General features: G+C 38.6%; 1 protein-coding gene across 2 annotated transcripts; it reads right to left on the reverse strand.

Annotated features, from left to right (window-relative positions):
• Window positions 1–30: 30 nt before the first annotated feature.
• LOC117328264 (pre-mRNA-processing factor 17-like) lies at window positions 31–23,022 on the reverse strand. 2 transcript variants are annotated; one of them, XR_004532940.1, is made up of 15 exons: window positions 22,844–23,002; window positions 20,883–20,969; window positions 20,199–20,328; window positions 19,517–19,603; window positions 19,225–19,367; window positions 17,216–17,312; window positions 16,634–16,848; window positions 15,494–15,641; window positions 14,731–14,846; window positions 13,460–13,593; window positions 12,461–12,537; window positions 11,521–11,621; window positions 7,678–7,721; window positions 1,553–1,925; window positions 31–1,483 (listed from the first exon to the last, which is right to left on the reverse strand). XR_004532940.1 is itself a non-coding variant. In XM_033885737.1 (14 exons), exons 1-14 carry the CDS (start codon window positions 23,000–23,002, stop codon window positions 1,748–1,750), a joined length of 1,716 nt encoding a protein of 571 aa, XP_033741628.1. In that variant the 5' UTR covers window positions 23,003–23,022; the 3' UTR covers window positions 31–1,747. The 2 variants fall into 2 exon arrangements, 1 of the variants encoding a protein (XP_033741628.1); XM_033885737.1 differs by having other exon boundaries at window positions 31–1,925; window positions 22,844–23,022.
• Window positions 23,023–23,060: the final 38 nt, after the last annotated feature.

Raw genomic sequence — 23,060 nt, forward strand, 5'->3', positions numbered from 1 at the left:
TAATGTTATACTACAGCTTATACATTGACTATATATATAGTGTCTAATGTTATACTACAGCTTATACATTGACTATATATATAGTGTCTAATGTTATACTACAGCTTATACATTGACTATATATAGTCTAATGTTATACTACAGCTTATACATTGACTATATATATAGTGTAATGTTATACTACAGCTTATACATTGACTATATATAGTGTCTGTTATACTAAAACTTATACATTGACTATATATATAGTGTCTAATGTTATACTACAACTTATACATTGACTATATATAGTGTCTGTTATACTACAGCTTATACATTGACTATATATATATAGTGTGTAATGTTATACTACAGCTTATACATTGACTATATATATAGTGTAATGTTATACTACAGCTTATACATTGACTATATATAGTGTCTAATGTTATACTACAGCTTATACATTGACTATATATAGTGTCTAATGTTATACTACAGCTTATACATTGACTATATATATAGTGTAATGTTATACTTCAGCTTATACATTGACTATATATATAGTGTAATGTTATACTACAGCTTATACATTGACTACATATATAGTGTCTAATGTTATACTACAGCTTATACATTGACTATATATAGTGTAATGTTATACTACAGCTTATACATTGACTATATATAGTGTCTAATGTTACACTACAGCTTATACATTGACTATATATAGTCTAATGTTATACTACAGCTTATACATTGACTATATATATAGTGTCTAATGTTATACTACAGCTTATATATTGACTATATATATAGTGTAATGTTATACTACAGCTTATACATTGACTATATATAGTGTAATGTTATACTACAGCTTATACATTGACTATATATAGTGTCTAATGTTACACTACAGCTTATACATTGACTATATATAGTCTAATGTTATACTACAGCTTATACATTGACTATATATATAGTGTCTAATGTTATACTACAGCTTATATATTGACTATATATATAGTGTAATGTTATACTACAGCTTATACATTGACTATATATAGTGTCTAATGTTATACTACAGCTTATACATTGACTATATATAGTCTAATGTTATACTACAGCTTATACATTGACTATATATATAGTGTCTAATGTTATACTTCAGCTTATACATTGACACTATATATATTATCATAACAGTTCCTTAAACCAACGACCCACTCTATGTTCCATGTTTGAATACCTTACATACAGTGTAGTACACCTGGTAATAATTGACAATGTCCTTCATGTCGAGGTGTTATTAACAAGTACAAAACACTGTACACCTTTATGTACCTCACTTTAGTACTATTTGTCACTGTGTTCCCTATGGTCGGCTATGAATATCAATCTTCACGGCCTCTTGTTACTTGTCCTTGGTAAACTCTTTCATTGGCAAAGTGTGATCAAAGTTGTCCAGGATGTTAACTGTAAGTATACTATTGGTGCCACTGACCTCGGTCCTAGTACTTGATGACCCTGTCCCAGCCTGCTGTTGTGACATTTAATGTTGATTGACCTTGACCTCAGTCCTAGTACTTGATGACCCTGTCCCAGCCTGCTGTTGTGACCTTTAATGTTGATTGACCTTGAACTCAGTCCTAGTACTTGATTATCCCGTCCAAGCCAGCTTTAGTGACCTTAAATGTTTTTTAAGCTTCAATCCAGGTGCTTGACCCAAACCAGCTGTTGTGACATTTGATGTTTTATGACCTTAACCTCAGTCCCAATACTTTATGATTCCGTCCCAGCCTGCTGTTGCCACCTTGGACGTTTCGTGTGGATGCCACAGAACACTGATACACACATCATCGTGGGCCTTGAACTTGCTGTAAAGTTTGGTGGTCTTCCAGTCCCAGACATACAACTTTCCGTCTGCGTCTCCTGAGATGATGTAACTGTAAACAAGGGGACATAACAATAATGTCAAACAACTCTGGGACACCTGTCTATACCCCAACAATAATGTCATACAACTCTGGGACAAATGTCTATACCCCAACAATGATGTCATACAACTGGTACACCTGTCTATACCCAACAATAATGTCATACAACTCTGGTACATCTGTCTATACCCCAACAATGATGTCATACAACTCTGGGACATCTGTCTATACCCCAACAATAATGTCATACAACTCTGGGACACCTGTCTATACCCCAACAATAATGTCATACAACTCTGGGACATCTGTCTATACCCCAACAATGATGTCATACAACTCTGGGACACCTGTCTATACCCCAACAATGATGTCATACAACTCTGGTACATCTGTCTATACCCTAACAATAATGTCATACAACTCTGGGACATCTGTCTATACCCCAACAATGATGTCATACAACTCTGGTACATCTGTCTATACCCTAACAATAATGTCATACAACTCTGTGACATCTGTCTATACCCCAACAATAATGTCATACAACTCTGTGACACCTGTCTATACCCCAACAATAATGTCATACAACTCTGTGACACCTGTCTATACTCCTACAACAATGATGTCATACAACTCTGGTACATCTGTCTATACCCCCACAATAATGTCATACAACTCTGGGACACCTGTCTATACTCCAACAACAATGATGTCATACAACTCTGGTACATCTGTCTATACCCCCACAATAATGTCATACAACTCTGGGACACCTGTCTATACCCCAACAATGATGTCATACAACTCTGGAACATCTGTCTATACCCCAACAATGATGTCATACAACTCTGTGACATCTGTCTATACCCCAACAATAATGTCATACAACTCTGTGACACCTGTCTATACCACAACAATAATGTCATACAACTCTGGGACAACTGTCTATACCCCAACAATAATGTCATACAACACTGGGACACCTGTCTATACCCCAACAATGATGTCATACAACTCTGTGACATATGTCTTTACCCCAACAATGATGTCATACAACTCTGGGACATCTGTCTATACCACAACAATAATGTCATACAACTCTGTGACACCTGTCTATACACCAACAATAATGTCATACAACTCTGTGACACCTGTCTATACTCCAACAACAATGATGTCATACAACTCTGGGACATCTGTCTATACCCCAACAATGATGTCATACAACTCTGGGACACCTGTCTATACCCCAACAATGATGTCATACAACTCTGGGACACCTGTCTATACCCCAACAACAATGATGTCATACAACTCTGGGACACCTGTCTATACCCCAACAATGATGTCATACAACTCTGGGACACCTGTCTATACCCCAACAATGATGTCATACAACTCTGTGACACCTGTCTATACCCCAACAATAATGTCATACAACACTGGGACAACTGTCTATACACCAACAATAATGTCATACAACTCTGGGACATCTATCTTTACCCCAACAATGATGTCATACAACTCTGGTACATCTGTCTATACCCCAACAATAATGTCATACAACTCTGGGACACCTGTCTTTACCACAACAATAATGTCATACAACTCCGGGACATCTGTCTATACCCCAACAACAATGATGTCATACAACTCTGGGACACCTGTCTATACCACAACAATAATGTCATACAACTCCGGGACATCTGTCTATACCCCAACAATAATGATGTCATACAACTCTGTGACACCTGTCTATACCCCAACAATAGTGTCATACAACTGGTACATCTGTCTATACCCCAACAATAATGATGTCATACAACTCTGGGACACCTGTCTATACTCCAACAATAATGTCATACAACTCTGGGACATCTGTCTATACCCCAACAATAATGTCATACAACTCTGGTACAACTGTCTATACCCCAACAATGATGTCATACAACTCTGGTACAACTGTCTATACCCCAACAATGATGTCATACAACTCTGGTACAACTGTCTATACCCCAACAATGATGTCATACAACTCTGGGACACCTGTCTATACCCCAACAATGATGTCATACAACTCTGGGACATCTGTCTATACCCCAACAATGATGTCATACAACTCTGGTACAACTGTCTATACCCCAACAATGATGTCATACAACTCTGTGACACCTGTCTATACCACAACAATAATGTCATACAACTCTAGGACACCTGTCTATACCCCAACAATAATGTCATACAACTCTGGTACAACTGTCTATACCACAACAATAATGTCATACAACTCTGGTACACCTGTCTATACCACAACAATAATGTCATACAACTCTGTGACATCTGTCTATACCCCAACAATAATGTCATACAACTCTGTGACACCTGTCTATACCCCAACAATAATGTCATACAACTCTGGGACACCTGTCTATACACCAACAATAATGTCATACAACTCTAGGACACCTGTCTATACCCCAACAATGATGTCATACAACTCTGGGACATCTGTCTATACCCCAACAATAATAATGTCATACAACTCTGGGACATCTGTCTATACCCCAACAATAATGTCATACAACTCTGGGACATCTGTCTATACCCCAACAATGATGTCATACAACTCTGGTACAACTGTCTATACCCCAACAATAATGTCATACAACTCTGGGACATCTGTCTATACCCCAACAATGATGTCATACAACTCTGGTACATCTGTCAATACCACAACAACAATAATGTCATACAACTCTGGGACATCTGTCTATACCCCAACAATGATGTCATACAACTCTGGGACATCTGTCTATACCCCAACAATAATGTCATACAACTCTGGTACAACTGTCTATACCCCAACAATAATGTCATACAACTCTGGGACATCTGTCTATACCCCAACAATAATGTCATACAACTCTGGTACAACTGTCTATACCCCAACAATAATGTCATACAACTCTGGTACAACTGTCTATACCCCAACAATGATGTCATACAACTCTGGGACATCTATCTTTACCCCAACAATGATGTCATACAACTCTGTGACATCTGTCTATACCCCAACAATGATGTCATACAACTCTGTGACATCTGTCTATACCCCAACAATGATGTCATACAACTCTGGGACATCTGTCTATACCCCAACAATAATGTCATACAACTCTGGTACACCTGTCTATACCCCAACAATAATGTCATACAACACTGGGACACCTGTCTATACACCAACAATAATGTCATACAACACTGGGACACCTGTCTATACACCAACAATAATGTCATACAACTCTGGGACATCTGTCTATACCCCAACAATAATGTCATACAACTCTGGGACATCTGTCTATACCCCAACAATAATGTCATACAACTCTGGGACATCTGTCTATACCCCAACAATGATGTCATACAACTCTGTGACATCTGTCTATACCCCAACAATGATGTCATACAACTCTGGTACACCTGTCTATACCCCAACAATAATGTCATACAACTCTGTGACACCTGTCTATACCCCAACAATGATGTCATACAACTCTGTGACATCTGTCTTTACCCCAACAATGATGTCATACAACTCTGGGACATCTGTCTATACCACAACAATAATGTCATACAACACTGGTACATCTGTCTATACCCCAACAATAATGTCATACAACTCTGTGACACCTGTCTATACCCCAACAATGATGTCATACAACTCTGTGACATCTGTCTTTACCCCAACAATGATGTCATAGAACTCTGGGACATCTGTCTATACCCCAACAATAATGTCATACAACACTGGGACACCTGTCTATACACCAACAATAATGTCATACAACTCTGGGACATCTATCTTTACCCCAACAATGATGTCATACAACTCTGGTACATCTGTCTATACCCCAACAATAATGTCATACAACTCTGGGACACCTGTCTATACCCCAACAATAATGTCATACAACTCTGGTACAACTGTCTATACCCCAACAATAATGTCATACAACTCTGGGACATCTGTCTATACCCCAACAATAATGTCATACTACAACACTGGGACACCTGTCTATACCACAACAATGATGTCATACAACTCTGGTACACCTGTCTATACCCCAACAATAATGTCATACAACTCTGGGACACCTGTCTATACCCCAACAATAATGTCATACAACTCTGGGAAACCTGTCTATACCCCAACAATAATGTCATACAACTCTGGTACATCCGTCTATACCCCAACAATAATGTCATACAACACTGGGACACCTGTCTATACCCCAACAATAATGTCATACAACTCTGGGACATCTGTCTATACCCCAACAATGATGTCATACAACTCTGGGACAACTGTCTATACCACAACAATAATGTCATACAACTCTGGGAAACCTTCTATACCCCAACAATAATGTCATACAACTCTGGGACAACTGTCTATACCACAACAATAGTGTCATACAACTCTGGGACACCTGGGTATACCCCAACAATGATGTCATACAACTCTGTGACATCTGTCTATACCCCAACAATGATGTCATACAACTCTGTGACACCTGTCTATACCACAACAATAGTGTCAAACAACTCTGGTACATCTGTCTATACCCCAACAATGATGTCATACAACTCTGTGACATCTGTCTATACCCCAACAATGATGTCATACAACTCTGTGACACCTGTCTATACCACAACAATAGTGTCAAACAACTCTGTGACACCTGTCTATACACCAACAATAGTGTCAAACAACTCTGGGACATCTGTCTATACCCCAACAATAGTGTCAAACAACTCTGGTACATCTGTCTATACACAAATAGTATACCAAAGTATATAAAAGAACCAGTGTAACGTCCACTCAAGCTCTTACTAAACAAGACCACACACACACATATACTTCTGTCATTATTTTTATCTTTATTTCATAAGACAATTTTGAAGTTTTGTCAGATAAAAAAAAGACAAAAATGCATGAAATAAAGAAGAAAAATGACAAAAGTTGACATAGCACTTATCTAATATTTAGACATTCAATATTTATATTCAATGTATAAAAGGAAACTTGTATCTAGAAAAAAGTACACTTTACTATATTTAGAATATTATCTCATATTCAGGGAGAGAAGTATTATTTTTCTAAATTTAGAATCTTATCTCGTATTCAGGGAGAAGTACGTTTTTCTATATTAAGAATCTTAACCCGTATTCATGGAGAAGTACATTTTTCTAAATTTAGAATCTTATCTCGTATTCAGGGAGAAGTACACTTTACTATATTAAGAATCTTAACCCGTATTCAGGGAGAAGTACACTTTTCTCTATTTAGAATCTTATCTCGTATTCAGGGAGAAGTATACTTTTCTATATTTAGAATCTTATCCCATATTTAGGGAGAAGTACACTTTTCTATATTTAGAATCTTATCTCGTATTCAGGGAGATGCACTCTTCTCTATATTTAGAATCTTATCTCGTATTCAGGGAGAAGTACACTTTTCTATATTTAGAATCTTATCTCGTATTCAGGGAGAAGTACACTTTTCTATATTTAGAATCTTATCCCATATTTAGGGAGAAGTACACTTTTCTATATTTAGAATCTTATCTCGTATTCAGGGAGATGCACTCTTCTCTAAATTTAGAATCTTATCTCGTATTCAGGGAGAAGTACACTTTTCTATATTTAGAATCTTATCCCGTATTTAGGGAGAAGTACACTTTTCTATATAGGATCTTACCTCATATCCGGTGAGAAGTCTACATTACATGCATATCCAGCCACCTACAACACAAGATAACAGTAAACAGCATTTCATTTACAAAGCAAGGATCACAAAGCAAACATACACTACAATGATGTAGGGATCTCTACCCAAAGGGACGGGCTGCTGAAGTATAGTTATACACATACCTGTCAAGGGAGCCCTGCTGATATACAGTTATACAAATACCTGTCAAGGGAGCCCTGCTGATATACAGTTATACAGATACCTGTCAAGGGAGCCCTGCTGATATACAGTTATACAGATACCTGTCAAGGGAGCCCTGCTGATATAGTTATACACATACCTGTCAAGGGAGCCCTGCTGAGATACAGTTATACACATACCTGTCAAGGGAGCCCTGCTGATATACAGTTATAAAGATACCTGTCAAGGGAGCCCTGCTGATATAGTTATACACATACCTGTCAAGGGAGCCCTGCTGATATACAGTTATACAGATATACCTGTCAAGGGAGCCCTGCTGAGATACAGTTATACACATACCTGTCAAGGGAGCCCTGCTGATATACAGTTATACACATACCTGTCAAGGGAGCCCTGCTGATATACAGTTATACAAATACCTGTCAAGGGAGCCCTGCTGATATACAGTTATACAGATATACCTGTCAAGGGAGCCCTGCTGAGATACAGTTATACACATACCTGTCAAGGGAGCCCTGCTGATATACAGTTATACAGATATACCTGTCAAGGGAGCCCTGCTGAGATACAGTTATACACATACCTGTCAAGGGAGCCCTGCTGATATACAGTTATACAGATACCTGTCAAGGGAGCCCTGCTGAGATACAGTTATACACATACCTGTCAAGGGAGCCCTGCTGATATACAGTTATACAGATACCTGTCAAGGGAGCCCTGCTGATATACAGTTATACAGATACCTGTCAAGGGAGCCCTGCTGATATACAGTTATACAGATACCTGTCAAGGGAGCCCTGCTGATATACAGTTATACAGATACCTGTCAAGGGAGCCCTGCTGATATACAGTTATACAGATACCTGTCAAGGGAGCCCTGCTGATATACAGTTATACAGATACCTGTCAAGGGAGCCCTGCTGATATACAGTTATACAGATACCTGTCAAGGGAGCCCTGCTGATATACAGTTATACAGATACCTGTCAAGGGAGCCCTGCTGATATACAGTTATACAGATATACCTGTCAAGGGAGCCCTGCTGAGATACAGTTATACACATACCTGTCAAGGGAGCCCTGCTGATATACAGTTATACAGATACAGTCAAACCTGTCTATAGCGACCGCCCAAGGGGAGACAGAAAAACGGTCACTATAGACAGGTTGCCTTTATAGACAGGTCAAAATTATTGCACCAACCAATTTACTTAAAACAGCCATAAATAAATTGTCATTGAATAGGGCATTCAGAAGACCAGTCAGAAGTTAGATAAATGCATAGACACTATATAAATCTGAAGGGTTTTTGTGGACCCAAACACAAAATATAACTCAAAATGGTCTTATGGATAATTTTTTAAAATATTTTGTTCTGAAATAATGCTATATGTATCTATCAAATTATCTCCCTTTCTTTCATAAAGAAAGAAAAAGAATACACAATAATTAATTAATTAATTAATTATATTTGTGTTACTACTAATTATTTTGTGTTATAGTCTTACTTCTTAAAACGAATTTTTTTTTTCTGACCCAAATTGAAATCCGGATATTTGTGTCAGTTTACGACTTTTTATTAGTATTGACTAATTAAAGATGGCGGCAGTACAAACGCTGGTAGTGGTACCGACAGCTACGATTAAGAAAGGCATTATTGGCTTTCATGTGAGTAAATGTTGTAGACAGATATGACCAGTGTTTGTTATTGAAGTGATGTATCCTAGTTGTAATCACAAAATTAACTGACCGTGTCAAATGAAGCCACCTGTGCACAGTTGTAATGTAATGCCGACACGCATGGTGGCCTGACTCCTCTCTTACCGAGCCCCAGACAAGGGCAGCTACAGTAATTAGGGGCTAACAGGCGATAGGGGTCTTTTGTTTATATACTCAGGCCATGGTTGTGGTGGTCCTTTGTTTGTATAATCAAGCCAGGGTCGATGTGTCTGAATTTTCCGGGGATTTTATGAGGTATGACTGCCGAGAGCAGAAGATGGCTGACAGAAATCGGTCGTTAAAGAAAACAAATTAGCGACCGCCGTTCCGAAATCACCGGTCGTTAGTCACATTAGACAGGTAGTCGCTATACAGAGGGTCGTTATATAGTAAAATCTCACGGGGAATCTTAAAACCGGTCTTTATAGACAGGCAGTCGTTATATACAGGGGGTCGTTAGAGCAGGTTTGACTGTACCTGTCAAGGGAGCCCTGCTGATATATAGTTATACAGATATACCTGTCAAGGGAGCCCTGCTGATATACAGTTATACAGATACCTGTCAAGGGAGCCCTGCTGATATACAGTTATACAGATACCTGTCAAGGGAGCCCTGCTGATATACAGTTATACAGATACCTGTCAAGGGAGCCCTGCTGATATAGTTATACAGATATACCTGTCAAGGGAGCCCTGCTGAGATACAGTTATACACATACCTGTCAAGGGAGCCCTGCTGATATACAGTTATACAGATACCTGTTAAGGGAGCCCTGCTGATATACAGTTATACAGATACCTGTCAAGGGAGCCCTGCTGATATACAGTTATACAGATACCTGTCAAGGGAGCCCTGCTGATATATAGTTATACAGATATACCTGTCAAGGGAGCCCTGCTGATATAAAGTTATACATATACCTGCTAAGGGTTTTGGTGCCAAACAAGTCCACAAAATGGTAAAATGGCTGGAATCGGTGAATTTGACTGTACTCATCTATAGCAGATATAGAAGGCACCTACTCAATTGATGTAGAAAGCTTTGTGAACTAATCAAACAGATTCAGAGATATGCTCCGAAAATACCCCAGGATGGACAGAACTCATTGTATATCTCCAGCGTTTGGTGGGGAATAATGAGAGGAGGTAATCTCATCCCTGGCTCTCAGATGCTTAAATAAAATTGTTTGTTTGTTTGTTTGTTGTTTGTTTGAGCGGTTTATTGCCTTGGGAACAGCCAGGGTCATGTTTAGACGGGGTCTCCTTGTACTAGTTGGTGACTATCTCACTGAAAAACATACAGGAGACCCGTCACATGTCATCCAGAGCAATTAGGAGAAAAGTGTCTTGCCGATGGACACAAAGACAGCAACGACTGACCCTTTTCTCAGCTTCCTGAGAAATGCAAACTGACTCAAGCAGGGAGTGTCTAACCACACACCTCTCATCTCCATCTGAGATTTCATGGCCTGTGTCTAACCACACACCTCTCATCTCCATCTGAGATTTCATGGCCTGTGTCTAACCACACACCTCCCATCTCCATCTGAGATTTCATGGCCTGTGTCTAACCACACACCTCTCATCTCCATCAGAGATTTCATGGCCTGTGTCTAACCACACACCTCTCATCTCCATCTGAGATTTCATGGCCTGTGCTCCGACCCATTGAACTACCGTGGCCCCCTTCTTAAACAGAATCCCCACCACCTAGGGATGATTCTAATCAAATCCAGTTAAAATTCCAAACAGAAGTAAAGAAGAAGTTGCTTGAAGATCTGAAGAAATTGTTGAGAGATGTATGGACAAGGGATGCCATAGTATGGCATAAGCTCAGCTTGGTATTTTGGACCAGGGGAGGTAATACTGATTCAAACTGCCTGTAGATAGTAAGCAGAAAAAGTAGTAAGATATTAAAATATGTAGAACTCACCATATGTCCTGTAAATGTTTTCTTCCTCATGTATTTGAATCTGTTGAGCACATTAAATATGGAGACTTTGTTGTCCATGGACTGACAGGCCAGCCACTTCCCTGTAACACCCATCAACAACTAAAATCAAATCTTTCTACAAATCTTGTCATGAATAAGGATCAATCTTCAGTCGTTTTATGTACATTGTATCATGCATCAACACTAGATGTTCTAAAATGGTAATGTTATTGGTGTATACATGACCCAAAATAGCGTCAGTACCACAAAATCAGGTCAGCTCCACAAAATTAGGTCAGTTCCACAAAATTTGTTAAATAGCGCAAAATTAAGTCAGCTGACAAAATTAGGCAAGTGCCACAAAACTAGTTCAAAAGCACAAAATTGGGTCAGCACTAAAAAATTAGATCAGTGCCTCAAGTATGTAAATTGTGTTATTTTCAGGGGATTCCAGTTTTTGTCAATAATTAAATAAAATCGCAAAAAAAGACAGATACCTTTATAAATAAGATTTATAGAGAAAATTGTTGTTTTGCTGCCTTGGTAGTCTCAAAGGTGTTTACAATTATTCTATATATAGAAATTTTGATTCAATCTACAATACAATTTCTTAATTGCTTACCCAATAACAGTCCACCTTACATGAACCAATCACAGTCCACCTTACATGAACCAATCACAGTACATCTTATGTGAACCAATCACAGTACATCTTATGTGAACCAATCACAGTACATCTTAATTACTTGAAACAATGATAATACAGCTACTGTTTGGGGACAGAGTGACACACCATTCGGGGACAGAGTGACCTACCGTTCGGGGACAGAGTGACCCACCATTCGGGGACAGAGTGACCTACTGTTCGGGAATGGAGGGGACAGAGTGACCTACGGTTCGGGGACAGAGTGACCTACAGTTCGGGGACAGAGTGACCTACCGTTCGGGGACAGAGTGACCGCTGGCATGGAGTGCATAGATGGATCAGCTATATATTTGAAATCCACTGGAATATCCCTATAAAACAAAGTATCACACATTATGATTATAATATTCAATTCAAGTCAAATTTTAACATAATTGGATATTGAACATGAAATTCAGACAGACAGACATACCGTATTTGACCTAATAAGGGTGCAGGGCGCGGGTAATTGACAGTGGGGGTGCCCTTATTAAGATTAGTTATTCTGAAGTTTTATGAAACAGACTATACCTTATATCAGCATACCCAAGGCTATGGAAACGGTAAAATATTCCGTCATAAAAATATTCCAGATGAAGATATCTATTCATTATCATATATTAAGCTTAAACATCACTTGAATATTTCTGTAAACTTGTAAACCATGCCAGCTGATCTTCAGACCAGAGAACGTGTTCCACCATTTATGTTCAAATGGAACTCCTTTGTGTTCTATTTATAGACACATGTGATTTCCCAGATCATAACAGAAATCAGGCAACTACAGTCGATAAATGTAGGTTTGGAGTGGATTTGGAGTGGATATGTCTGTCGTGGCATCGTATCAGACATCATTTTCTTTGACCTAATAATTGATTTACAATGTCTTTTACTAGCTTTCTGTTTTGAACAAAAGTTATTTATCAACACGCATTAAGTATTTAACTTTATCTTCAAATAAAGATGGTAAGTTATTATTTGTATGTGTGTTTAGTTTCAGGTGCTCTTTGCAATGATATGTCATCTGTAGGAATAGACAAAATGTGGCGAAAATTTGTGTTCCAGTTACTCAATTTGCTGAAGAATATTGAATACATAAAGTAGCAAAACTTTTCACATGAATTATTACATTTGAACACCATTTTAACACTCTGTCAAATATTTATTTCCTTGAAAAAAGGTAGGGGCGCCCTTATTAGGGCAGGCGCCCTTATTAGGTCAAATACGGTATCCTGTTTTTTAGTCAACACCCACCATTCCCAGACTCTTAAACTCTTGTCATCGGACGAGCTGACAAAGCGTCGGTTCTGGTCAACAAATGTGATGGTGTTTACAGCACCAAGATGTCTGTCATACTCTTGGACAATTTCGCCTGAGCGGATATCCCACTAAAACCAAAAAAAGGAAAGTTGTAACCAATCATAAAAAAGGAAAGTTGTAACCAATAATACACCGGTGTCAATCACATAAATACTTAACATTGTGGAGATAAATACAACCTTTATTCTTTTAGAATAATTGTGCAGTTATATACCTTTAGATATATTTTATCAATCACTCTTGTTTGTGCACAGAATGTAGCATGTGAGGAGTATTTGCGTGTGTTGGGGGAAGGGGGGCGGGGGATATTAAACTGATTCTTACTGTGGTGGTCTTACAAAGGGAGGTCTTACTGTGGTTGGGGGACTACTGTGGAGGTCTTACTGTGGGGGGAAGGGGATCTTATTGGAGGGCATGTGTGACATGTGATTATAAAACTTTTCTTGTGCGAAATATGACCCAAATTTTTCTTGTGTGACATGTGACCCATACATTCATTGTGTCCCATGTGACCAATACATTTCTGTGTGACATTTGACTTATACATTACTTGTGCGACATGCGACTTATACATTACTTGTGTGACATGTGACCCAATCATTACTTGTGTCCCATGTGACCAATACATTTCTGTGTGACATGTGACCCATATATTCCTTGTATGACATGTGACCCAATCATTTCTTGTGTGACATGTGACCCATACATTTCTTGTGTGACATGTGACCCATACATTACATTACTTGTGTGACATGTGACCTATACATTACTTGTGTGACATGTGACCTATACATTTCTGTGTGACATGTGACTCATACATTTCTGTGTGATATGTGACCCATACATTCCTTGTGTGACATGTGACCTATACATTACTTGTGTGACATGTGACCCAATCATTTCTTGTGTGACATATGACCTATACATTACATTACTTGTGTGACATGTGACCCCAAACATTCCTTGTGACATGTGACCTATACATTTCTTGTGTGACATGTGACCCATACATTTCTGTGTGACATGTGACCCATACATTTCTGTGTGACATGTGATCCATACATTTCTGTGTGATATGTGACTCATACATTCCTTGTGTGACATGTTACCCCATAAATTTCTTATGTGACATGTGACCCATACATTTCTTGTGTGACATGAAATTAAGATAACATTACAATATATCTGAAATACTGGACCCTTACACAAACAATCTTTTTATCAGAGGTCCCTGCCACAAACAAGTGCTGCTTATCAGGCTCCGGGTGGAACTTCACACAGTACGGCACTTTTCTGCTGGTAAATCGGGACTTACATTCACCTAGAAATAAAACAAAAATTGGCTGATAAAAATTCTGCAACAAAATGTGTTTTTTGTCAAAATCTAATAAGCCAGGGACATGTTTTCATCTATCACGGTACAAACGGTTAGACCAGAATTGTTTTTGTGTATTTTGGATGAGCCTTGACAAAGCCTTTCAAGGTCTGTATTAATATATGCAGGTCCGTCAAGGTTTATGCCCGATATATTATCATTAAGAATGAACAAATTAGTTCTTTCCACATAAACTAACAGGCCACAGGTGTCTAGGTTCTGTAGTATTACGTAATTATGAGGTAACTAGGTTTCAATGAGTTGTGTTCCAGTCGACTCAGTGGTAAATGAGTATATGGTAGGGCACTGCTAGAAATGTTGTGTGTAAGCTGTTGGCGCCAAAATGGTAGCCTTGGGAGTATGCTCCCCAGGGAAATGAGTAAGACATTGTCTGGATGATAAAGGCCCAATAACCACAGATAATAATTTGTGAACAACTTTGAGAGGTTATGTTGCTGTGATATAGTGGTAGAATAAACTCTAAAGTATTAATTATCATTATTAAATCACACATTGGGAATTGGTTTCTACATGTGCTTGCCAAACTTACCTGTTTCTGTGTCCCAAAGTTTACTTGTGTTCGCCAGACTTACCTGTTTCTGTGTCCCAAAGTTTACAGTATCTATCATAGCCACAGCTTAGAAACTCTGTGCCCTCATTGTTGAATGTGATATCTCGGACCGCTTGTTTATGTCCGGCATATGTCCGAATACATCGTCGTTCGTTGTACACTTCCCAGATCTGGTGAGTTTGAACAATATGCAATGTTACATAACAATCTGGATCATTTAAACTACATGGTTTGATCAAAATAAAAGTTAAATTATAAAAATGATAATCAGGACAGGCCAGACATGTAAAACTATACATGTTTAATATATAACATAAAATACACTGCTTTAATATATAACATAAAATACCCTGTTAATGAGGGCTGATTGATAAGTTGTGAGCCTCATATTGAAGGATTTGAATTTTGCCGGACATATTGTATTATTTTTCAACATAATCCCCTTCAGTATCTATACACTTTTGCCAGAGGTGTTTAAGGGCCTCAATGCCACTTTTATAGAACTTTTCTTGGCTGTTCAGAAAGTTATCCACTGCATGTTAGGGTTTGGGTTAGGGTGCCTAAAATAGCTGTATCTCAATTTTGGAAATAGGTGAAAGTCAGATGGAGCGAGATCAAATGATTAAGGCGGTTGCTCAATCAATTTAAAGCCACAATCGTGAATGGCAGCCATGGCAATGACAGATTCTTTCACCCTAACCCTAAACCTAACCGATTTGGTCCATTTTGCAAAAGCGGCTGGTTAGTTTATATCAACGAGGTAGCACCCTAAAGTAAACAAGACAAGTCTTTGGGTACACGTATATGGTAGTCAGAGAATAGTAGGACGTAAAAAGAACATCCTTGAGTACCTCCATCACAACTTATCAATCAGCCCTCGTAATTATAACATAAAATACCATGTTTTGACTATAACATAAAATACCATATTTTACATATAACATATTATAATACCGTTTCATATATAACATAAAATACCCTGTTTTTTTACATAACATAAATTACCATGTTTTTTATATATTAAACATAAAATGCCCTGTTTTAATCATAACATAGAATTCAGTGTTTTAATAGTAAAATAATGATGTTATGATTTGAATATGTGGTAAATCTTTAATATACCTCCCTCCTTTAGTAAGTGGGGGACACAATCAGAATTTACCTTAATTTTACAATCCATACTACAAGAGAGAAGTAGGTGGGCAGACACAGGGAACCATCGAATGGCTGACAATCCTTTGGTGTGTCCCGTCCAGGTGTGGATGTGTTTTTTGGGAAGGAAACATTTCTCTGGTGGTTCATCTGACTTGAGGTTCACGCCCACATCCTGTGGGATGTGGAGGTAGGACCGACCCTGGTAGTCATACGCATCCTTAACTGTGTGACAGGGGAGAAAAAAATCCAATTTTAGATATTGATCAATAATTTTCAGAATTCATCAACAGACAAATGTTTATGTAATAAGTATATTTTGCTCTAAAAACCAACAAACTCTTGGTTATGTTATGAATATCTTTTGTTCTAAAAACCAACAAACTCTTGGTTATGTTATAAGTATATTTTGTTCTAAAAACCAACAAACTCTTGGTTATGTTATGAATATCTTTTGTTCTAAAAACCAACAAACTCTTGGTTATGTTATGAGTATCTTTTGCTCTAAAAACCAACAAACTCTTGGCTATGTTATGAGTATCTTTTGTTCTAAAAACCATTAAACTCTTGGTAATAACAATCACAATCTTACTGTGTAGTGTAGTTTTCTCCTCGGCCGTCTTCTCCTCTGTCTGCTTATTTGTTTTACTCCTCTTGGCTAGTATCTCATCCAGCTCCTTCTGCTCATCCTGTTTGGTACACATTAGTCATATCAAGTGTCTTAAACAGATCTATAGCAGGGAATGGTGCTGGACTTATATACTAAACAGCTCTAACTTCTTCACACATCTATGTGAGATCCCAGAAAATTATTGTTATAAATAATTAAAACATATCTGTGTGAATTCCCAGACAATTATTATAAATGATTAAAACACATCTGTGTGAGATCCCAGACAATTATTATAAATGATTAAAAAACATCTGTGTGAGACCCCAGACAATTATTATAAACAAGAGGCCCAGGGGCCTTAACGGTCATCTGACTCTAAATTAAAACCCTTATATAATTGTAGTATGCATTCTCTGTAGCAAGTATATAGTGGCACTGTTGGCCATGGTGGCCATCTTGCATTTCTGACTGACCCAATAAATAATAACACTTGGTCTGGACCATCAAAGGATAATTTCTGGTAAGTAAGAGCTGAATCCCACCGGTGGAATTTGAGAAGAAGTTTAAAATAGGTGTTGTTCAGGAAAACCATTATTGCGCAATCATGTTACAAAATGGCCACCATTGCTGCCATGTCAAAGTTTTTACAAGGCCAATTTCCAGCTCAATGGCACCAGTGGAACTGGAGTAGAAGTTTAAAATGTGTTTTTTAAGATAGCGGATATGGCGGCCATCTTGGATTTCAGACCAATCTGAAAAATAACAACACTTGGTCGGGATCATCTCAGGAACATTTCAGGCAAGTTTCAGCCCAATAGCACTGGTGGAACTTGAGAAGAAGTTTAAAATGTGTTTTTGAAGATGGTGGTTTTGGTGGCCATCTTGGATTTCGGACCGACCAGAAAAATAACAACACTTGGTTGGGATCAAATCAGGATCATTTCTGGCAAGTTTCAGCTCAATAGCACTGGTGGAACTTGAGAAGAAGTTTAAAATGTGTTTTTCAGGATGGCGGCTATGGCGGCCATCTTGGATTTCGGATCGGCCCGAAAAATAACAACACTTGGTCGGGATCATCTCAGGATCATTTCTGGCAAGTTTTAGCCCAACAGCACTGGTGGAACTTGAGAAGAAGTTTAAAATGTGTTTTTCAAGATGGCGGCTATGGCGGCCATCTTTGATTTCGGACCGACCCGAAAAATAACAACACTTGGTCGGGATCATCTCAGGATCATTTCTGGCAAGTTTCAGCCCAACAGCACTTGTGAAACTTGAGAAGAAGTTTAAAATGTGTTTTCAAAATGGCGGCTATGGCGGCCATCTTGGATTTCGGACCGACCCGAAAAATAACAACACTTGGTCGCAATCATATCAGGATCATTTCAGACAAGTTTCAGCTCAATAGCACTGGTAGAACTTGAGAAGAAGTTTAAAATGTGTTTTTCAAGATGGCGGCTATGGCGGCCATCTTGGATTTCGGACCGACCCGAAAAATAACAACACTTGGTCGGGATCATCTCAGGATCATTTCTGGCAAGTTTCAGCCCAACAGCACTGGTGGAACTTGAGAAGAAGTTTAAAATGTGTTTTCAAAATGGTGGCTATGGCGGCCATCTTGGATTTCGGACTGACCCGAAAAATAACAACACTTGGTCAGGATCATCTCAGGATCATCTCAGGCAAGTTTCAGCTTAATCCCACTGGTGGAACTTGAGAAGAAGATTGAAATGTGAAAAGTTTACGCACGGCGCACGGCGCACGGCGGACAGCGGACGGCGCACGACGACGGACGAAGCATGATGACTATAGGTCATCCTGACCCTTCGGGTCAGATGACCTAATGATTAAAACATATCTGTATGAATTCCCAGACAATTATTATAAATGATTAAGACATATCTGTGTGAGATCCCAGACAATTATTATAAATGATAAAAATTAACTCATTTTCACGACCTTTAAAAGCATCATAAATGTATGTGGTTTACCTCACTTGGCTTCATCACTGTTTTCTCGTCCACAAACTTGCCCCAAGGTCCCAGATATCCCTCTATATCTCCTGCATCTGAGTTTCTCAGACGCTTCCTCTTGTCTTCAGGGCGTTTGGGTGCAGCCTCAAATACAGTAAGACCTATAACACCATGATCAGTCCATAGAGATATCTCTTGTCTCATACAATCTGACTAACATTTCAGGGTGACAGCAGGACATGATTTTACAAATCTAAAACTGATACTGATATAACGTTAGCTAACTCTTGTCCATCTGAGTCATACCTACCTTTACTATCCTCAGCAGCGACCCTGTCCCCTACAACTGGCGGATCTGTTGACACTTGTACATCCACAGAGGGGTCTATAGCATAGCCTACAATAAATTCAATTCAGATCAATTCCTACAAAACACTGTCCTAAGAGCACAGCAAGACAAATATAACGTCGTGCTAATTTGCTTTTTTGTTTTGTCAAAGCAAGCCTGGTCAAAGAGTATAGTAAGTCCAAGACAGTCCCAATATGACAGTTTGGTTTGTTTTTGTTTAACGTCCTATTAACAGCCAGGGTCATTTAAGGACGTGCCAGGTTTTGGAGGTGGAGGAAAGCCGGAGTACCCGGAGAAAAACCACCGGCCTACGGTCAGTACCTGGCAACTGCCCCACGTAGGTTTCGAACTCGCAACCCAGAGGTGGAGGGCTAGTGTTAAAGTGTCCGGACACCTTAACCACTCGGCCACCGCGGCCCCCCCAATATGACAGCCAGATCACATAGTATAGTAGTAAGTCAAAGACAGTCCCAGTGTGACAGCCAGGTCACAAAGTATAGTAGTAAGTCCAAGACATTCCCAGTGTGACAGCCAGGTTAAGATGTCACACAATATTTATGTAGCAGATAGGAATAAAGTGAAAGTAAATATTGACATAAAATTGGATCACAAAATTAACCATGAATGTCCTGTGAATACTTACCATAACTTGTAAATGTTCTACGCTGATTTTCAAATTGAAATTGGTTGAAATGTGCTGACTCTGCATAACCGGAAATCATGTTTTTTGTAGCAAGCATCTGTTGTGTCTTAAATGGGTTAGAGGGCCCAACCTGTCACATACAATAACATACATGGTGTATAATGTACAGTATACATAGTGAGGGCCCAACCTGTCACATACAATAACAAACATGGAGTATAATGTACAGTATACATAGTGAGGGCCCAACCTGTCACATACAATAACATACATGGTGTATAATGTACAGTATACATAGTGAGGGCCCAACCTGTCACATACAATATCATTAATGGTGTATAATGTACAGTATACATAGTGAGGGCCAACCTGTCACATACAATTACATACATGGTAGTATACATACAGAATACATAGTGAGGGCCCAAGAAAGAGGAATGATTTTTGCAAAAATTGTTGAATCAAAATGCCACTCAGGGAAACAACACTACATATAATGGTTATAAATTCTACCGAGTTTCAATCCATACCATAATACTTCCACCAGATTTTGATTTTTACAACAATCAAAAAGTAATATATATATACACAACACATTTTAAATAGAGGTTACTTTTCACCATCTACACCTCAGTATTAATGTATAAGAATATTTTACACAATTTATTTCCTGCTAATTTTTACCTGAGGTGCAAACATTTCCTCAAACTTAGGGTTGTACTTCACCTCTTTGGTTGTGACATCCAAGTGACGTTGCACGCCAACATCTTCCTGCAACAAACACAAACATTATAACAATTGTACATTGCACAAATAATCGCTCATTATTTTCATAATTAATCAGTAGCAAAATTTCTACAAGAGGAGTTATCTAATGAGGAGATCTAGAGCTGCTATCAGACATTGTAATGAGGAGAGCTGTTATAATTATCAGACATTGTAATGAGAAGAGCTGCTATCAGACATTGTAATGAGGAGAGCTGCTATCAGACATTGTAATGAGGAGAGCTGCTATCACACATTGTAATGAGGAGAGCTGCTATCAGACATTGTAATGAGGAGAGCTGCTATCAGACATTGTAATGAGGAGAGCTGCTATCAGACATTGTAATGAGGAGAGCTGATATCAGACATTGTAATGAGGAGAGCTGCTATCACACATTGTAATGAGGAGAGCTGCTATCACACATTGTAATGAGGAGAGCTGCTATCAGACATTGTAATGAGGAGAGCTGCTATCACACATTGTAATGAGGAGAGCTGCTATCAGACATTGTAATGAGGAGAGCTGCTATCAGACATTGTAATGAGGAGAGCTGCTATCACACATTGTAATGAGGAGAGTTGCTATCACACATTGTAATGAGGAGAACTGCTATCAGACATTGTAATGAGGAGAGTTGCTATCACACATTGTAATGAGGAGAGCTGATATCAGACATTGTAATGAGGAGAGCTGATATCAGACATTGTAATGAGGAGAGCTGCTATCACACATTGTAATGAGGAGAGCTGCTATCAGACATTGTAATGAGGAGAGTTGCTATCAGACATTGTAATGAGGAGAGCTGCTATCAGACATTGTAATGAGGAGAGCTGCTATCACACATTGTAATGAGGAGAGCTGCTATCAGACATTGTAATGAGGAGAGCTGGTATCACACATTGTAATGAGGAGAGCTGATATCAGACATTGTAATGAGGAGAGCTGCTATCAGACATTGTAATGAGGACATTGTAATGAGGAGAGCTGCTATCACACATTGTAATGAGGAGAGCTGGTATCAGACATTGTAATGAGGAAAGCTGCTATCAGACATTGTAATGAGGAGAGCTGCTATCAGACTTTGTAATGATCAGGAGAGCTGTTATCGCACATTGTATTGAGGAGAACTGCTATCAATGTAATGACTTTTCTGTTTCTCTTTCACATCTTGTTAAATCATTTCTGATTTGTATTGAGGAAAATTTACAATGATTTTTAATTCCTCCTCTATTTTTAAATTTTCCTTTCTTTGGCGAACTAGAATAGGTCAGTTCCTATTAGCTGTGTCCCTGGACTCTGTTCTCCTTACCAATCGTATCACTAGTTTCTTTTCGTTGATGAATTTGTTCTGGTTTAAGGAGCAAAGAAAAATACCCTGCTCACTTTAGGCCTCAAACTTGAGCCCTCCTCCTGTCTGAGCAGCTATCTTACAAAATTCTTACTAGTAGGCTAGTCTGAGCTAGTAAAGTGATCATGACCCCAACAGCTTAACTATCCACTTCCACTTTCGAAACGAAATTATTAAAATCAATGCCATCAATTCCTACTGGGACCACTGGCTTTATAGACTTATGCTCAACCGATAGAGCTAATGAGAAGTTCTCTCTAGCCGAGCGGAAGTTACTGAAATCGAAAAGTTTTGACGACTTTCCTAAAAGGTAGTCATAGATTAAATTGTTAATGTTTTCCACTACAACAGGAGCATGCCTATTTATCGGAATTAAATATTTTACGATATGGTGCTACCTTTGGTACAATATGATAAATATATGGTACGAAATGGCAATGGTACGGACTGTAACGTTCGGCCTACTCTCTCTCTACGTAAAAAGAAAATGATCCCTACTGCAGTACAGTATGGGGCTTCAAAATAAACAACCTTTGTTATTACTAAAGGAGCCGCGTTCAACTTTTGAGTTGATACAAGTGATTTTCCACTCTGTATTGGTTTCAAATGTGCAGTCAAATCTTCAATCTTTTGCTTTGTTTCTTCATCAGAACCGGATGAATCACTCGCGTAGTCTTGCAAAGCAAGCATTGCGACGATCGGCGGACATCGACAAGTCCCGCAGTTATGAACACTGCGGGCAAAATGA

The sequence above is a fragment of the Pecten maximus genome, chromosome 5 (assembly GCF_902652985.1).
Source record: "Pecten maximus chromosome 5, xPecMax1.1, whole genome shotgun sequence".
NCBI lineage: Eukaryota > Metazoa > Mollusca > Bivalvia > Pectinida > Pectinidae > Pecten > Pecten maximus.

Bases quoted from the DNA above. Each gene is read 5' to 3' on its own strand.
- LOC117328264 (XM_033885737.1), bottom strand. From the start codon at position 23,002: ATGCTTGCTTTGCAAGACTACGCGAGTGATTCATCCGGTTCTGATGAA. The intron at 19,368-19,516 runs GTAGGTATGACT...ATGGTGTTATAG, and splicing joins CGCTGCTGAGGATAGTAAAG to GTCTTACTGTATTTGAGGCT. The intron at 16,849-17,215 runs GTAAGATTGTGA...CCTGTCACACAG, and splicing joins GGAGAAAACTACACTACACA to TTAAGGATGCGTATGACTAC.